General features: G+C 46.7%; 5 protein-coding genes across 5 annotated transcripts; 3 read left to right on the forward strand and 2 right to left on the reverse strand.

The window, feature by feature from the left end:
• Positions 1 to 1,106: 1,106 nt before the first annotated feature.
• On the forward strand, positions 1,107 to 3,371 carry DFJ58DRAFT_816984 (uncharacterized protein). The gene is made up of 16 exons (XM_041391775.1): positions 1,107 to 1,373; positions 1,427 to 1,436; positions 1,486 to 1,505; positions 1,555 to 1,587; positions 1,653 to 1,749; positions 1,810 to 1,838; positions 1,890 to 1,920; positions 1,982 to 2,014; positions 2,067 to 2,143; positions 2,196 to 2,250; positions 2,312 to 2,410; positions 2,474 to 2,584; positions 2,643 to 2,686; positions 2,736 to 2,764; positions 2,819 to 3,242; positions 3,300 to 3,371. The coding sequence occupies exons 1-15, from the start codon at positions 1,314 to 1,316 to the stop codon at positions 2,955 to 2,957; spliced, it is 867 nt and encodes a 288-aa protein (XP_041237360.1). The 5' UTR covers positions 1,107 to 1,313; the 3' UTR covers positions 2,958 to 3,242; positions 3,300 to 3,371.
• Positions 3,372 to 4,200: 829 nt separating this feature from the next.
• On the forward strand, positions 4,201 to 5,835 carry DFJ58DRAFT_157394 (uncharacterized protein). Its single transcript, XM_041378940.1, has 14 exons — positions 4,201 to 4,306; positions 4,354 to 4,570; positions 4,623 to 4,725; positions 4,782 to 4,791; positions 4,841 to 4,860; positions 4,911 to 4,943; positions 5,003 to 5,099; positions 5,160 to 5,188; positions 5,242 to 5,272; positions 5,332 to 5,364; positions 5,417 to 5,493; positions 5,550 to 5,600; positions 5,666 to 5,764; positions 5,828 to 5,835. The coding sequence occupies exons 2-13, from the start codon at positions 4,419 to 4,421 to the stop codon at positions 5,678 to 5,680; spliced, it is 651 nt and encodes a 216-aa protein (XP_041237361.1). The 5' UTR covers positions 4,201 to 4,306; positions 4,354 to 4,418; the 3' UTR covers positions 5,681 to 5,764; positions 5,828 to 5,835.
• A 1,566-nt stretch (positions 5,836 to 7,401) lies between these two features.
• Positions 7,402 to 8,331, forward strand: DFJ58DRAFT_749612 (uncharacterized protein; the record flags this gene model as incomplete). The annotated part of the gene is made up of 6 exons (XM_041387672.1): positions 7,402 to 7,419; positions 7,472 to 7,526; positions 7,586 to 7,684; positions 7,749 to 7,949; positions 7,999 to 8,027; positions 8,098 to 8,331. 6 exons carry the CDS (start codon positions 7,402 to 7,404, stop codon positions 8,227 to 8,229), a joined length of 534 nt encoding a protein of 177 aa, XP_041237362.1. The 3' UTR covers positions 8,230 to 8,331.
• A 4,346-nt stretch (positions 8,332 to 12,677) lies between these two features.
• Positions 12,678 to 14,418, reverse strand: DFJ58DRAFT_864015 (uncharacterized protein; the record flags this gene model as incomplete). Its single annotated transcript, XM_041394114.1, has 9 exons — positions 12,678 to 13,019; positions 13,072 to 13,086; positions 13,143 to 13,222; positions 13,281 to 13,432; positions 13,495 to 13,583; positions 13,647 to 13,819; positions 13,868 to 13,976; positions 14,036 to 14,085; positions 14,139 to 14,418. Coding segments are annotated over 9 exons (1,290 nt in total), but the record flags the coding sequence as incomplete, so codon positions are not given.
• On the reverse strand, positions 14,255 to 15,184 carry DFJ58DRAFT_157585 (uncharacterized protein). The gene is made up of 3 exons (XM_041378941.1): positions 15,047 to 15,184; positions 14,767 to 14,987; positions 14,255 to 14,717 (listed from the first exon to the last, which is right to left on the reverse strand). The coding sequence occupies exons 1-3, from the start codon at positions 15,069 to 15,071 to the stop codon at positions 14,532 to 14,534; spliced, it is 432 nt and encodes a 143-aa protein (XP_041237364.1). The 5' UTR covers positions 15,072 to 15,184; the 3' UTR covers positions 14,255 to 14,531.
• Positions 15,185 to 15,498: the final 314 nt, after the last annotated feature.

Raw genomic sequence — 15,498 nt, forward strand, 5'->3', positions numbered from 1 at the left:
TACGTTCCCCATTTTAACTTGCAAAAAATTTGATTATGCTGCAATCGGAAAATGTACCTAGTTACATGAAATTCTGAGGAAAACTTTCCTGCGCTCAAAACTTTGTACTTTATGGCGCTCAAAATGGTACATAAAATGTAGAATTTCACCTGGGATTTTGGCACACATCCAATTTTTTTATTTTTATTCGGTCAAAATGTATAGTCAAAACGCCAACTTTATCACTGACATTTTGAAACCAATCTCACATAGTGAAAAACTCCCAAACCGCCCGTGTGTCATAATTGATTTGGCCTAACTTTGGGCGGCACAACCTCACGAATGATATGTCCTTGAGGCCTATTGCTAACGAGGCAAACGTGGTCATGATCTCTTGCGTTAGGTCAGGTCGGATACTCGCGAGACGTTCAGCAGCGCATTTCAGCATGAATCATGATCATAGTTTAATGGGGCCGGACAGAACTTTCGAACTTTCAGGTTCCTTCGGCAGGATCCTGCATTCGTTATCGTTGTGCCTTGCAAGTACTTGCACAGGCTGCAATTCTTATCTTCCGGATCTCTTGATTTCAGGAAATGTTACGGCCACAAAGTATACTGGAGACTTGGTATGCCTTCCAGCCGCATCAAGGACGTTTCAGAACTATGGTGACTATTATATTTACCGCTAGTATTCTTAGTCCCATCTATCCATTACTGATTCCTGTATCAATCCAGATCAATCAGCTCCACATATCATTATCGCGCGCAAATTCTTCGACTCAGATTACATCTCAAACGGCCGGGGTTAACGTTCATCAAGCGAAATAACCTTCAAGAACCAAGTTAACGGCCATCACAATAATTTTTGTATTAACTTGCGAGTATGTTGATCATAGCAGGTGACCTTGCTTTACATATTGCTTAGTGGAGGATTTCTCAACTAACTCACGTCTAGTCATCTGGTGCTAAGTCGGTGTGCCTACGGATCTACCCAATCCCATTGTAACGGTTGAGTTTGGCATGGAGAGAGACTGGAGCAGGTGCCAGGGATCTCGCACAGGTATCCGGGGTCATAGATATCATACAAGGCTAGTTGTATATTTTAGGGTTAGGACTATCATCTCGTACCACCACCATCAGCTGCGTGTCTGCGGCGTCCCGCCCAACGCATCCTGTGACTACTACATCCACATGATTGAAGTATTCATCATGATCATCAGGCTCGGCCAAATGTAACCGTATTCACAGCCTCCCCTTGATGGGTTCTCAGCTCATTCATAAGAGAGATAAAAAGGCGCGTGCGTGAAGCTCGGGTTTTTTTCCTTCTCGAGTGAATGCAGATGGAATCTCCAGTTGATGACGTCGCAGCGGCCAAGGGTTTGAAATTATTAGCGGTGCGTTTCCTTTTAATGTGAAGGCAAGATGATAACGAACACGCGGTGACCAGTACATTTACAGTGCGTGCTATCTGAACTGCTGCTTCTCGGTTCTAACCTGACAGTTCAGCGTCAACGGCGACATTCTGGGTATGCTCGTCTTGTTCTATTCTGTCTGCCGTTAAACTCGCTTGTGTAGACCTATGATTTTCTTTGTTCACTTGATGAAGAGGTAATGCACTCGTTCCGTGATACCCCTCACTTTGGATGTTGATAATATGGTGTTCGGCTCGGAAGTGGACATTCCTACTTCAATCACGCTGGACAAAGGTGAAAGGCCTTTATATCATTACACGATATATCCCATTTGCCGCTATCGTCTTGGAACTATGTTGTATGTGTATTCCCAACACTGCACACACACCCAATAATGAATTGACATGCTTTGCTTCAGTGGCCTTGACCCCAAACGAGAATCCCGAGGTATGCAGCGGACCTCCACTGATGATGACGCTTGCTGTATGACTTCGCTAGAACTGCCCGATATTGAGCAATGTCTTCACATGTACGCGCACAGTCCATGCTGCATGCACATCCTTACCGAGCGTCGCTCTTTCATCTCACAGATTTCGGAGTGATATCACTCACTCTCTCTGAATGTATTTCTCCTTACCCCACGATATGGGTCTCTTCCTGATCAGATTCACCCAGGCTTTTTTATTCTCAGGACGTATGCACTCTGGAACAACAACAGAATCGTTCTCATAGCCGTGCTCTCCGCCTTTTTTGTGAGTTACATGCGCACTCCACACCCTAGCTCACTTTTGACGAACCAGGCAGGCAACCATCGCATCATGCATCGGCATTTTGATTCCCGCTGGTAGTGCCCCTGAAGGTTTGTGCTCTCACTTTCCCCGGTCATTATACTATTCGCTGTATTCACTCTACTTTCGCAGTTTCGACTGGCGTGATCCCAGGCATCCAAGGCTGCTCCGAGAGCGTACAAGGTGTCCAATTATTCTTGCCTTTTGTTCTCTCGTTTGTGTTTCAACTAGGTATGCGATCGGGAACTTGGAGCATACATTACAGACTCACACGTTGACTGACACTCTCTCAAGGACTGATCTGTCTCACGATCACACGCGCTATACAGAGGTGGCGGTCGGCCCAGGGCCCTCTGTTCGCTATATTGGTGAAGCATAACATATTCTACTATGCATGTGGTTTACGTGAGTTAGGCCTTGCATATATTTCCGTGCTCATCAGTGATGATCACTGTTTCAACAGTTTTCTCGGCCGTGAACTTTCTTCTGCCAATACTGCTTTTGGATGTGCGTAAACAATACCTTTCGATAAGATGTAGTCATTGATGTCTCTCAGATGTATGCCGTATACTCTGCCCTCCAAGCGTATGTACGTCACAATTCTATTGCAAATTCCTACTGACAGCCTCGCAAATACAGTTTGCAGATATTTATTCTTGCAATCCTCGCCACACGCATGCACCTCCACCTCTGGCATGCCGAGCGGCGTGTGGACGGCCCTGTGGCCCCCGTGTGCATTTCTTTGTCCGACATACCATCTATAAACCAAATGGCGTGACGCTTGCCTTATTCGGCATCGTTTGTGGAACTTGATCTACGAGATGACTGGTCCATTTGGAAATTGGGACGTGCTTGTATGACTCCCTCGTAGGAATCCATTTTTGTCATGGGAGTGAGATGTATTGAGATATGAACTCATGAGCAAGCCAATCGAGGACAACGTGAACAACGACGACGATTTCTGGGTTGCTTTACACGGCGGTTCCCTTAGTTTTCTCTGGAAAAAGTCTGAATAGCCAGTTTCTTTAGCCCTGGCAAAGACCCCAAGGATATTGGCGGCCATGCAGGTTGATTCGATTCCGATTGATGGAGTGGAGACTGACTCAAAAGGATTTTGCAGGTCCTCGATTCACTGTTCCGAAGCCCAGTATACGTACTAGCCATTCCACCAGTACTGTGCACGATGTCGATGTACAGAGCCGTTGATTTGATCAACTTGCGAATCGCTGGGTGATGTAGGGAGATACTACCCCATCTTGATCTCAAGAAGTTTGATTTGTTGTATTGGACAGCACCGCTATGCAATCCACGGCATGTTCCACCAGTTCCACCCACGGGTACCCGGTATGTACCGAAAAATGGTAAATGACCAACCGTCCGTCCGAATTGATTTTTCAGGAATTGGTCCAACTTTGGGCGTCAGCGGGCGGCACGCCACACAACTTCATGGGCTTGAGGCACGAGGCGAATATAGACACGACCTCTAGCGCTAAGTCAGGGATACCTACGAGACGACCAGCAGCACATTTCAGCGTGATCATGGTTTATCGGATGATGGGGACAGAGAGATCGGACAGACGGGATGGACAGAACTTTCGAACTTTCAGGTTCCCTCGGTACGGATCCTAGATTCGTTATCTACATATAATTGATAAGTGGCCTTCTGATCGATGATAGTGTGCATCGGGTCCTGATGGAACGATACTGTCGTGTCTTAAAAAGTACTTGCAAGTTGCACGGGCTGCAATTCTTATCCTCCGAAATCAGCGACGAGTCCGGATCCCTTGATTTCATTTGACTTCAGGAAATGTTACGGCCACCAAGTATATTGGAGGCTTGATATGCCTTCTAGCCGCCTCAAAGGCGCCTCAGGGTTAAATTTGCCGTCAGTATTCTTAGTCCCATCCACCCATTACTGATTCCTGTATCAATCCAGGTCAATCTGCTTCAAATATCATTATTGCGCGCGAATTCTTTGATTAAGCGCATCTAAAACAGCCGAAGTTTATCAAGCCTTTCAGAAGTAACCTTCAAGAACCAATGGCCACCATAACGACCACATGCCCGGGCCATGATGCGAACTGTGTATCAACTTGCGAGTGTGTCAATCATGCCTACACACAACAGGTAACCTTGTTTTACACATTACCTGGTCGAGGCTAATTCACGTCTAGTCGCCTGGTACTAAGGCGGGGTGTCCACGGATACACACAATTCCGTTGTAACGGTTGAGTTTAGCATGGAGAGAGACGGGTTAAGATTATCATCCCAAACCAGTAACCACCAGCATCAGCCGCGTGTCTGCTGCGTCCCAACTAGTACATTCTCTGACTACATCAACATAATTGACGGATCCATCATGATCATCAAGCTCGGCCAAATGGTAACAATGTTCACAGCCTCCCCTTGATCGGTTCCCAGTTCATTCATAAGCGAGATAAAGGTGTTCGCACGAAACTTGGGCTTTTTACTTTTCGAGCCAATATCTGCAGATGGAATATTCAGTTGATGATATAGCAACGGCCAGGAATTTGCAATTCTTAGTGGTGCGTTCTTTCTTGATGTGAAGGCAGGATAATAACGAATGGCATGTGATCACCAGTACATTTACAGTGCGTGCTGTTTGAACTGCTTCTTCATCATTCTAACCTGACGGTTCAGTATCAACGGCGACATTCTGGGTAGGCTTGTCCTGATGTATTCCTGTCCGCAGTTAAACTCGCTTGTGTAGACCTATGATTTTGTTTGTTCACTTCAAGAAGAGGTAATGCACTTATTCAGTGATACGCCTCACTTTGGATGTTGATAATATGGTGTTCAAAGTGGACATTCCTACTTCGATCGCGCTGGACAAAGGTAAAAGGCATTTATGTCATTGCACGATATGTCCCATTTGTCATTATCATCTTGGACCTATGTCGTACGTTAATTCCCAACACTGCACATCCCCCCGATAATGAATTGACATTCTTTGCTTCAGTGACCTTGGGTCAAAACAAGAATCCCAAGGTATGTGAAGCGGAATTTCACTGATGACGTCGCTTACTGTGTGACTTGGCTAGGAATGCCAGATATTGAGCAATATTTCCGCATGTACGCGCACAGTCCATGCTACATGCACATCCTTGTCGAGCGTTGCTCTTTCCTCACAGTTTTCGCAGTGATATCAATCACTTTCTCTGAATGTATCTCTCCTTACCCTGCGACATAGATATTCTCCTGATTAGATTCGCCTAGGCTTTTTTATTCTCAGAATATACGCACTCTGGAACAACAACAGAATCGTACTCGTTACCATGCTGTCCGCTCTTTTCGTGAGTCACATGCGCACATCACACACTAGCTCATGTTTGACGAGCCAGTCAGGCAGCCATCGTATCATCTATCGGCATTATGCTTGTCATTGGTGCTCCCTCTGATGGTTTGTGCTCTCACTTCCCCCCGCCATAATACTATTCGCTATGATAGTTTACTCCACTTTCGCAGTCACGACCGGCGTGATCCCAGGCATCCAAGGCTGCTCCTGGAGCTCACACGACGTTCGATTATTCTTGCCTTTCATTCTCTTGTTTGTGTTTCAACTGGGTATGTAGTCGGGAACTTGGAGTATGCATTGCAGACTCACACGCTGACCGACGCTCTCTCCAGGACTAGTCTGCCTCACGATCACACGCGCTATACAGGGCTGGCGGTCGGCCAAGGGCCCTCTGTACGCCATACTGGTAAAGCATAATATATTCTACTATGCATGCGGTCTTTGTGAGTCAGGCCTCACATATATTTCCGTTCTCATCAGCCATGATTGCCGTTTCAAAAGTCTTCTCGGCCATGAACGTTCTTCTGCCAATACTGCTTGTGGATGTGCGTAAAAAATACCTTTCAATACGATGCAGTCATTGATATTTCGCAGATGTATTTCTTATTCTCCTGCCTCATATGGTATGCGCATCACAATTCTATTGCGAATTCCTACTGACAGCGTCTCCAAATACGCATGTACAGTTGGAGATCTTTATTCTAGCAATCCTCGCCACACGCATGCACCTCCACCTCTGGCATATTGAGCGGCGCGTGAACGGCTCTGAGGCCCTCGTGTGCATTTCTGTGTCCGACATGCCCATCCCGTTGTACAGGTTGGGTTTGGAAGGGAGAGACTAGAGCAGGTGCCAGGGATCTCGCACAGGTGTTCGTCATAGATACCATACAAGGCTAGTTGCATGTTTTAGTCAGCTGCGTGTCTGCTGCTCCCTAGTGGCATCGGACATCCTGTGACTACATTAACCTAATTGAAGGATCTATCATAATCATCAAGCTCAGCAAGATGGTAACAATATGCACGGCCCCCCTTGATGGGAGCTCATTATAAGAAGGCGCGTGCGTGAAACTTGGGTTTTTTTTACTTCTCGAGCGAATGCAGATGGAATATTCAGTTGATGATATCGCAACGGCTAACAATTTGCAATTCTTAGCGGTGCGTCCTTTCTTAATGTGAAGGCAGGATAATAACGAATATGTGGTCACCAGTACATTTACAGTGCGTGCTATCTGAACTCTCTCATTCTAACCTAACAGTTCAGCATCGACGGCGACATTCTGGGTAGGCTCGACTTGATCTATTCCCGTCCGCCGTTAAACTCACTTATGTAGACCTATAATTTCGTTTGTTCACTTGACGAAGAGGTAATGCACTTGTTCCGTGATACGCCTCACTTTGGATGTTGATAATATGGTGTTCGACTCGGAAGTGGACATTCCTACTGCGATCACGCTGGACAAAGGTAAAAGGCCTTTATATCATTACACGATATGTCCCATTTGTTCTTGTCATCTTGGACCTATGTCGTACGTTCATTCCCAACACTGCACACACCCCCGATAATGAATTTACATACTTTGCTTCAGTGGCCTTGACCCAAAACGAGAATCCCAACGTATGTGCAGCGGACTTCCACTAATTGAGACGCTTTACTGTATGACTTTGCTAGAAAATGCCAGATGTTCGACAATATTTTCACATGTACGCGCACAGTACATGCTGCATGCACATCCTTACCGAGCGTTGCTCCTTCCTATCACAGTTTTTGCAGTGATATCACTCACTTTCTCTGAATGTATCTCCTTTCACCCCGTGACATAAATGTTCTCCTGATCAGATTCACCCAGGCTTTTTTATTCTCAGAACGTATGCACTCTGGAACAACAATAGAATCGTACTCGTAGCCATGTCGTCCGCCCTTTTTGTCAGTCACATACCCACTCTACACCCTAGCTCATGTTTGACGAACCAGTCAGGCAACCATTGTATCCACCATCAGTCTTTCGCTCGTCGATGGTGCTACCTCTGATGGTTTGTGCTCTCACTTTCCCCCGCCATTATACTATTCACTATATTCACTCCACTTTCAGTCATGACTAGCACGATCCCAGGCATCCCAGGCTGCTCTCGGAGCCCATACAGTGCCCGACTCTTCTTGCCTTTTATTCTAGTGTTCGTGTTTCAACTGGGTATGTAGTCGGGAACTGGGAACATACATTGCAGACATCATACGCTAACTGACGCCCTCTCCAGGACTGGTCTGCCTCACGATCATACGCGTTATACAGAGCGGGCGGTCGGCCAAGAGCCCTCTGTACATCGTACTGGTGAAGCATAACATATTCTACTATGCATGCGGTCTGTGTGAGTCAGGTATTTCCGTGCTCATCAGCGATGATTACCGTTTCAAAAGTTTTGTCGGCCGTGAACGTCATTCTGCAAATGCTTGTGGATGTGCGTAAACGATACATTTCGATACGTTGTGGTCATTGATATTTTGCAGATGTATTTCGTATACTCCTCCCTCGTACGGTATGCACGTCACAATTCTATTGCGAATTCCTACTGACAGCGTCCCCAAATACGCATGCACAGTTTTCAGGTCTTTATTCTTGCAATCCTCGCCACGCGTATGCACCTCCACCTCTGGTATACTAAGCGGCACGTGCACGGCTCTGAGGCCCTCGTGTGCATTTCTGTGTCCGACATGCTACATGTTGACTGTACGGCGTGACGCTTGGCTTATTGGGCGGGGTGGACTTTGATCTACGAGATGATTCGTCGGATTTGGAAATTGGGACGTGCTTGTATAACCCCCTCATAGGAATCTCCTTTTGTCATGGGAGTGACATGTATTGAGATATGAACTCATGATCGAGGACAACATGAATGACGACGACAACTTCTGGCTTGCTTTGCTCGGCGGTTCCCTTAGTTGGCTCTAGAGAAAAGTCCGAATAGCCAGTACTTGTCATTAGTCCCAGCAAAGACTCCAAGGATATTGGTGGCCATGTAAGTTGTATTGACTCCGATTGATGGAGTGGAGACTGAAGGACTTTGCAGGTCCTCGATCGGTTCACTGTTCTGAGGTCCAGTATATGTGCTAGCAATTCCACCAGTGGTAAGTACTGCGCACAAAATATGTTTGTCGATGTACGGAACCGGTTCGATTGGTCCGTCATTTACACATTGAATTTTCGGCTTGAGTACAGGGCCTGAGACACTTGATAATCATGCGGGCTCATCTATCTTCGATGAACTCATCGTGACCGATCGTCGCGTAGACCCGTGTGTGCTATTCACGTGTGTACTTTGTTTCCCCTTTTGAACGAGATGGTGGAGCAAGGTACTTCATGGGAGATAGGTAAATCCAAGGCTCTCAACCTTAGCGGCCCTGTTTCCAAGCTCGCTAGTTAGACAATAACTAATGTTTGCAATGTTCTCTATGAGTGACGCATTAAAGAGGATCTACGTGATAGTCACCCAGACACACAGGCGGGCGAATCTCTCAGGCGTGCGCATCGCAGGGCCCAAATGCTGTCGAGTGCGTTGATAGGTGACTAGATAAAGATATCATCTGTACAAACTTGATGGCTACTCCAACGAGGTAGCGCAACAGATGTTGCAGTATAGGCCAGGGTCCCAGACGGGTCCCCAGCCTGCACCACAGCTAGCGGAAGCTTCAGGATCTAGGCAATCATATATGCATGTACTAGGAAGAGCTGCGTTTGCCCCGGCGGCGGCGGCAAGGATGATGAGGTAGTAGGTGAACTGGATCTTCATGGTGTCTAGTAGCCAATACTATGTGTCAGTGTCAGTGATGACTACCAGTGCCGGGGGAAAGCACCCACTGTCAGACTCAGTTTGGCTATGTGGTGTACGCAAAGGTGCTAATGGTGGCACGTCCAGGAAAAACTCAATGTGAAATAGATATGGTGTCCAAGTTGCCCACGTCTTCAAGTCAAAGGATTACTCACTTAGACGGGGTGATTGTCTTTGAGGATCCAAGCTCAGGTTTGGGACTTGCTACATTCAATTTATATCAACTGTGCGGCAGAACTGGATCTGCCTAAAGGTAAGCATACGTGGCAGAACAGCGTCAGAGACAACGAATATGTTGCTAATAGGAACTAGACGAAACGTTTATGCGGGTTATTTCAAGTTTGCCCATTTAAGCAGCCGGGATGACACCAAAGGAGCCCAGCTACGTCGCATTCCGTTAAGACCGCTTATAGTACTGTCCTCTTGAGTCACGGTGAGTAGCCACTTCGATGTCTGACAACCACTCACCTTGGTCACATTTCTTGTAACCCTGGCACCCTCTACTGACTCCCCCAAGAACCACCCTAGCAAGAGTCAAGGCGGTGCCAAATATACCATGTCCCATGGCGCCGGTTCTGTCAGCCTCAAAGGCGTCTTGTCTTTCCTTTCATTCCGGCAGCTTCCGTTTCAGGCCTGTTTTCAACGAGGCCCTGTTTGAGCAAGGGGCATTCTCAAAACGAGTTGCACTAGCGCGTCAGTAGCCGCGTCAAGACTCATCAGTGCCGCGTCACGACCGCGGCAGGCACGGCAGGACCGCATCAAAATAGCTACGCCCGATTCCACTTGGATTCAATAGGAAACACCCGAGGTGCTAATTTCTCAAGAGTTTAGAGATAGCTTGATACCGAGGCATGTGCACTGATTGTAAGGCAGCCCACCATTTCGAATTAGGGCTTTCGAAGCATGCTTAGCTACATGATCGCGTAGTTTCACTATGTCCTGTGTGTTGACATTTATTTGCATCTACGCGGAGACTCTGTGACGTGACGTTCAATGAACGTTCACATGAGAGAAAATGAATAAACTTTATCATATGCTAGGCTTCGCGTTGACTTTAACCTCAAGTGTTTTGAGCAATTCGCCTGAGTTGGCATCCCAGATTTTCAGCCTGAATTCCCCGCCGCTAGCAATCATCTTGCCATTGGGTGAGCAGCAAGTTGCATGCATGTCTTCCCCTGCCTTGATGGGTCCAAGGATGGTTTTTTCCGCTCACACTTTGAACGTCTCATCTCAGGATCTGCTCACCATTCGCCATCCATCTAAACTCCAGCATACAAAACGCACTTCCCATGGATGCCACGTCAATGTTCCACAATTTCACTGCGCCATCCGAACTTTCAACTCCCGCTTGCTACGGTCTTACCATCCGGCGACAATGTCATGGCAAACACTCCAAAATCTTTGTCCTCCCATTTCTCTCCAACCTGCATGCCCCTCTCCAAGTTCCAGACTCGAAATGACCCATCCCATCACCACGTGAAGATCCGCTGTCCACCAGGCAGGTGTAGGATGCGCTCGATGCCACCCTCTACTTTGATCTTTCGGTAAGGCATTGTCTCCGAGTTCTTGTGCTTCATGAGGGCTGGATGTGGCATGATTTCGGTTTCTGGATTCATTTGTTGTGTGGGTGATATTTCAGCTCTTGTCACCAAACCTCATACGAGTTCATCACTTACTCAGAATCCAAATGTACTCTACTTGAAAAGATGAATGCTGAATGAAAGCTAAGACGGAGTGGGCGTTTCGTTCGATAGGGATTCAGGCCAGGAGAGAAGTCGTCGTGTAAGTCTTCTGCAGGTGTCTCCCTTGCCTTGTGTTTGCTTCACAGCTTCAGCACTGGCTGCGTAGATTAAGCGCCTAACGCTCTTTTTCACAACATGCCCCTTTTCTTCATCTGCATTGACTCCTCGCCATCACGGTCTACAATCCCACAAGCCTCCCTGGGCCAATACGATCATACAGTCTTCGTATCTATTCCCTCGCACCGAAAATCCCTTGACAGTCCAACTCAACGCATCTTCTTCTTCTCTTTGAACCTTGTTCTCAACGTCCAACATGAGTTTTTTTGCATTCTTCGTCGCCATACCATCTAATTCGCAATTTGGCTATCCTGGTCACACATGTTCTTAGTTTTCGTCCAATCGCTCATTTCCAGATCTACGTCTACGTACTGGGAGCAACGTATCTGTGCAGTTCCAAGCAAACAAACTCGACAGTCCTCTATCGCTTCCTAAGACCACATTACTGACACAGCCATCGCCTCGTTTAGGGACGACATCATGCTTCAGCAGGTTGTCCCCGCATCTTTCACCTTGACTGAAAACAATGTTTCGACGTTCTTGCCATCAAGCAGGAGCGCATTGGTACGACACATTTCTTCCTCTGGCCAACCAGGTATGTTCCTACTGCAAGGCTCGAGGTGCATCTCACCATAGCATGCTGGATAGGGTTCCAACTCTCAACTACCAAACCAACTGCAGGAGATCTCCATACTCGAGAGCTCATTTACTGCTGAAGTAGATCTCCTTTCTATCCTCGTTTGTCATGTGGACCTGCGCTCCTCCCTGCGCAACGACCCGTGCTCCTGCCAGGGTCTATTTCACAGTCAATATCACCAGGTCACCTGCCTTAGATGTATCCACTTTATCTTCCGAAGGTAAGACCTTTGAGTAACATTGAGTTGTGAGATATGCTGAAAACTGCCGTCATCGAAGCCGTTTTCGCATTCTCGACGGCTGGTGCTCGAAAAAGCAAACCGTTAAGACGATTTTCGTGGATGTGATCATTCATTTCCTCGCTTCGAATCGCAAAGTGCGGCATCTGCATTCATGTCTTTCATACTCTAGGTTCCACTGACGCTCTTCGTCTTTCAGAAACTCTCTCAAATCTGCCCATGACACCAGTAAGCGCCATAATGATAAGTGACCCAACCTTGGCACCCACCTCGATCTCCGATTGGGTACAGTACTTGGCGAGCGGTTTCGGTAACCAGAGCTAATGGCGGATACCTCGCCCTCGACTTTGAATCATGATCTCGAAGGGCATACCTGTACCTTCGTATCTTTTATCGCATGATCTTAAGGGACCGAACAGGTTACAGGGTAAACTGGCTGAACTAAGCGTTTCTTTGGGGAAAGAGATCGATCACTTTATCAGCAGATAAACACAAGTTTATATATTGTAGAGTATAGGAATTTTCTGGAAGGAAGGAAAATCAGAGAATGAGATAGAACTAAATACGTGCCAGCGAGAATATTGGAGTTGCAATACACAGTATTCGACGAAGGCTTCTGACAAGCGTTATACATATTACACATAGCCAACACCAGGATATTACAGTCTTTATCGTGTCCAGTGTTTTCAAACCCAACTTGAATGTGACATCCCATCGTCAGATTCGTCACGGTCAACTGCCTGGACAGGGAGACTATCAATTAAACTCGTCATTGGCAGCTCTTCGTCAGATGTCATGCTTGCAAAACAAACATCTAGCATGCCTGCGCGACGTAAGTTATCCTCCGTCGGATGTTCCACATCTTGCAAAGCTTTGTGGACAGATGCTGAATGATAGCCCAACCATAAGAGTTGCAGTGCGCCTGCATTTGAGATGGGAGCCTGAGTGTTGCGGGATGCATGAAATGCTCTTGTCGTGTATAGAGCCAATCCCAACATGATCACCGACGCAGAGGTCGCAAACAGCAACTAGAATCAACTTCAACAAACTATCATTGCGTAGATAGTGTCGCGAACTTACAGGAAGAAGGGTGATCTATAACATATGTGCATCAGTCAAATGGAAAGAGGTTTTGTGCAATTAATACTGACATTCAGGCGTAGGGCAGTCACCTCTTCATAGGCAAGGGTCATCCCCTCGCCAGGTTGAATTCCTCCATTCATTCGCCCCGCTGAGTTGGTGACACAGTGTGAGTAATAATAGCCATGCATACTAGTATGATCCCTTACCCATCCAAGTGACTTGTGCAACTGTTTGCGCAATAGCGGCTTCTAGTTTATCCTGGCTCAGGGTGAAATTAGAAACGGGAACTTGGTCCCAGTTGGTGGACGATTGGATATATTGAGCTTCGAGATTCAATCCTACCAATGTCATTATAGACCTAAAATAAAAGACCATAGTTAAGGTATTGTAGTAGTATGATAGTAAAATTAAGGTCTGAACTCATCCACAATCGAGGGTTCGCTGGTATATCCGGATTGATCTATAAATGGATACCCGCTACTGCCTGCAATAGAAAAAATGTAACCAACCTGGTGTAGACAACGGATCATTGAACTTCGATGGCCACTAGAAACGGGTGGTGTTTAACGCACATTTGCTGACCAGTCGGTAGATGTCCACTGAAGCGTTTCCTCCCATTGCGTGGATGGCTGCAGGACAGGCATGGGATTCTCTAGAGTGTTGGTTTGCATGTCGACCACCACTATTGCATTGTTGGTTGACAGTGAGCATTGCATAAAATAGACTTCGATGGTTTGATTCACATCTGCAGAAAGGTTTGTGATGGTGGTTACATTCCAAAAGGCAAACGCACCTGGACATACCCAAATCGTCGGTACGGCAACCTCCTTTTGTACTGAAGGCTCAATCTCCAACAAGGTAGAGACCATTAACAAGACGGCAGGCTGTGAATATATGTCGGACTAATGTGGGACAGCCACTGATTAGTTTCAGAGTAAGCACTAAAAACCTTGACACAAACATTATTGCCCGGACCACCGTTATATGAAAGTACTTGTATCTGGTCTGTCCCTGTAGATATTTTTAAATATGATGGAATGACATTTCATACTATGTTCACGTACAGGGGGAAGATGCAGTCATGGTCATAATATTTCCATTGCCAAGCGGAACACTTGCTGTGTTGTCATTCCGAGAGTACGTGACATTTGGAAGTAATCCGCAACTCGAGGTTATCGTCGTTGCATTCACCGTTGCATGTCCGACTACAGAGCTCGTTTGCAGGGTGTCGTAGACTGTATTATTGGATATCCCTGCAGAGAGAAATCCAGGAAATCGACTGATAGCCGGTAAAGGTGCAGTGATAGCTACCGAGTTGTTCTCCGAGATGCTACTTGATATATCTACCCATCCTAGTGTTGTTGAAACATTGGTCGTCACAGAAGAATTAAATGTTTGAAATTGTAGGAGAGTGGAAGAGGTGACATGCAGCACAGAGATGCATACAAGGTAGGTTGTCACAGCAGTGGTCGCCCACAACGATGCAGGGATATGCAAGTTTGTTTCCAGACATTACTGAGTGCGGAACCAAGGCCTGCCCATGCGCTGGAGATGTCGTGTATGGTAGTTAACTTCAGACGGTGTACAAGCGCCCTTGACATCGCAAGCCGTTGGGTGAGGAAGACCAGGACAGCTGTGTAGAGCTAGACAAAGCTCGTCATTGGTGTATTAGTAAGAAAATAGCTGACACACCGTGTAAAATGCTTGTAGTGACGCACTCAGCACCACGGGCCAAAAATTAGTGTTCGTGGGCGTGAACGGGAGAGTCACATGGTGTTCCCAGCCATATATATAAGACACGATGAGCATGATATGTATCATGACCAACGCGCCATGCAACATGTAACATATGCGTGCAGAAAATGATCCACTTTCAGTTTCTGAGGGATTTTTCGAGCGAGTCATCCAGGACGCTGGGTAATTAAATAACGATGCAGTAGGTATTGACATACAGTAGCGATAGTTAACATACCGAACCAAGACCCTGATGGCTGCATTATGGGATGCTCGCCGTTCGGAGTTGAGGCCTGATGAAAATGACTAGTTTTCGAAGGGAAGAGGTGGCACTGATGTATCTGCGGCGAAGGTGAGCGAAGGAAACAAAGTAGAATCGTCCTGAGAATGACAAGTGACTTCAGATAGAAAGAGAAAGAGAAATTCTGTGTTTACATATCACTACAGACACAGGAAAGTGTGAAGATGGGGTGCCCTAAGGGCTGTGTTGATGTTGTGACGAATATAAGGTGTGGGCATAGTACAGCGCATATAATGAGGCAGCGGACGAGGAAGCGAAGAAAGCCGCGTCAGGAGACTCCTCAGAAGCGCACGAACTCCCCAAGTCACTCTTGACCAGAGACGGCGCAATCAGAATACTCCCGCAAAGCAAATCCGCTCTCAAACAGCATTTCTATGGCAGGATCAAAG

Source organism: Suillus subalutaceus (genome assembly GCF_016647625.1).
Source record: "Suillus subalutaceus strain FC151 chromosome Unknown DFJ58scaffold_182, whole genome shotgun sequence".
Classification (NCBI taxonomy): domain Eukaryota; kingdom Fungi; phylum Basidiomycota; class Agaricomycetes; order Boletales; family Suillaceae; genus Suillus; species Suillus subalutaceus.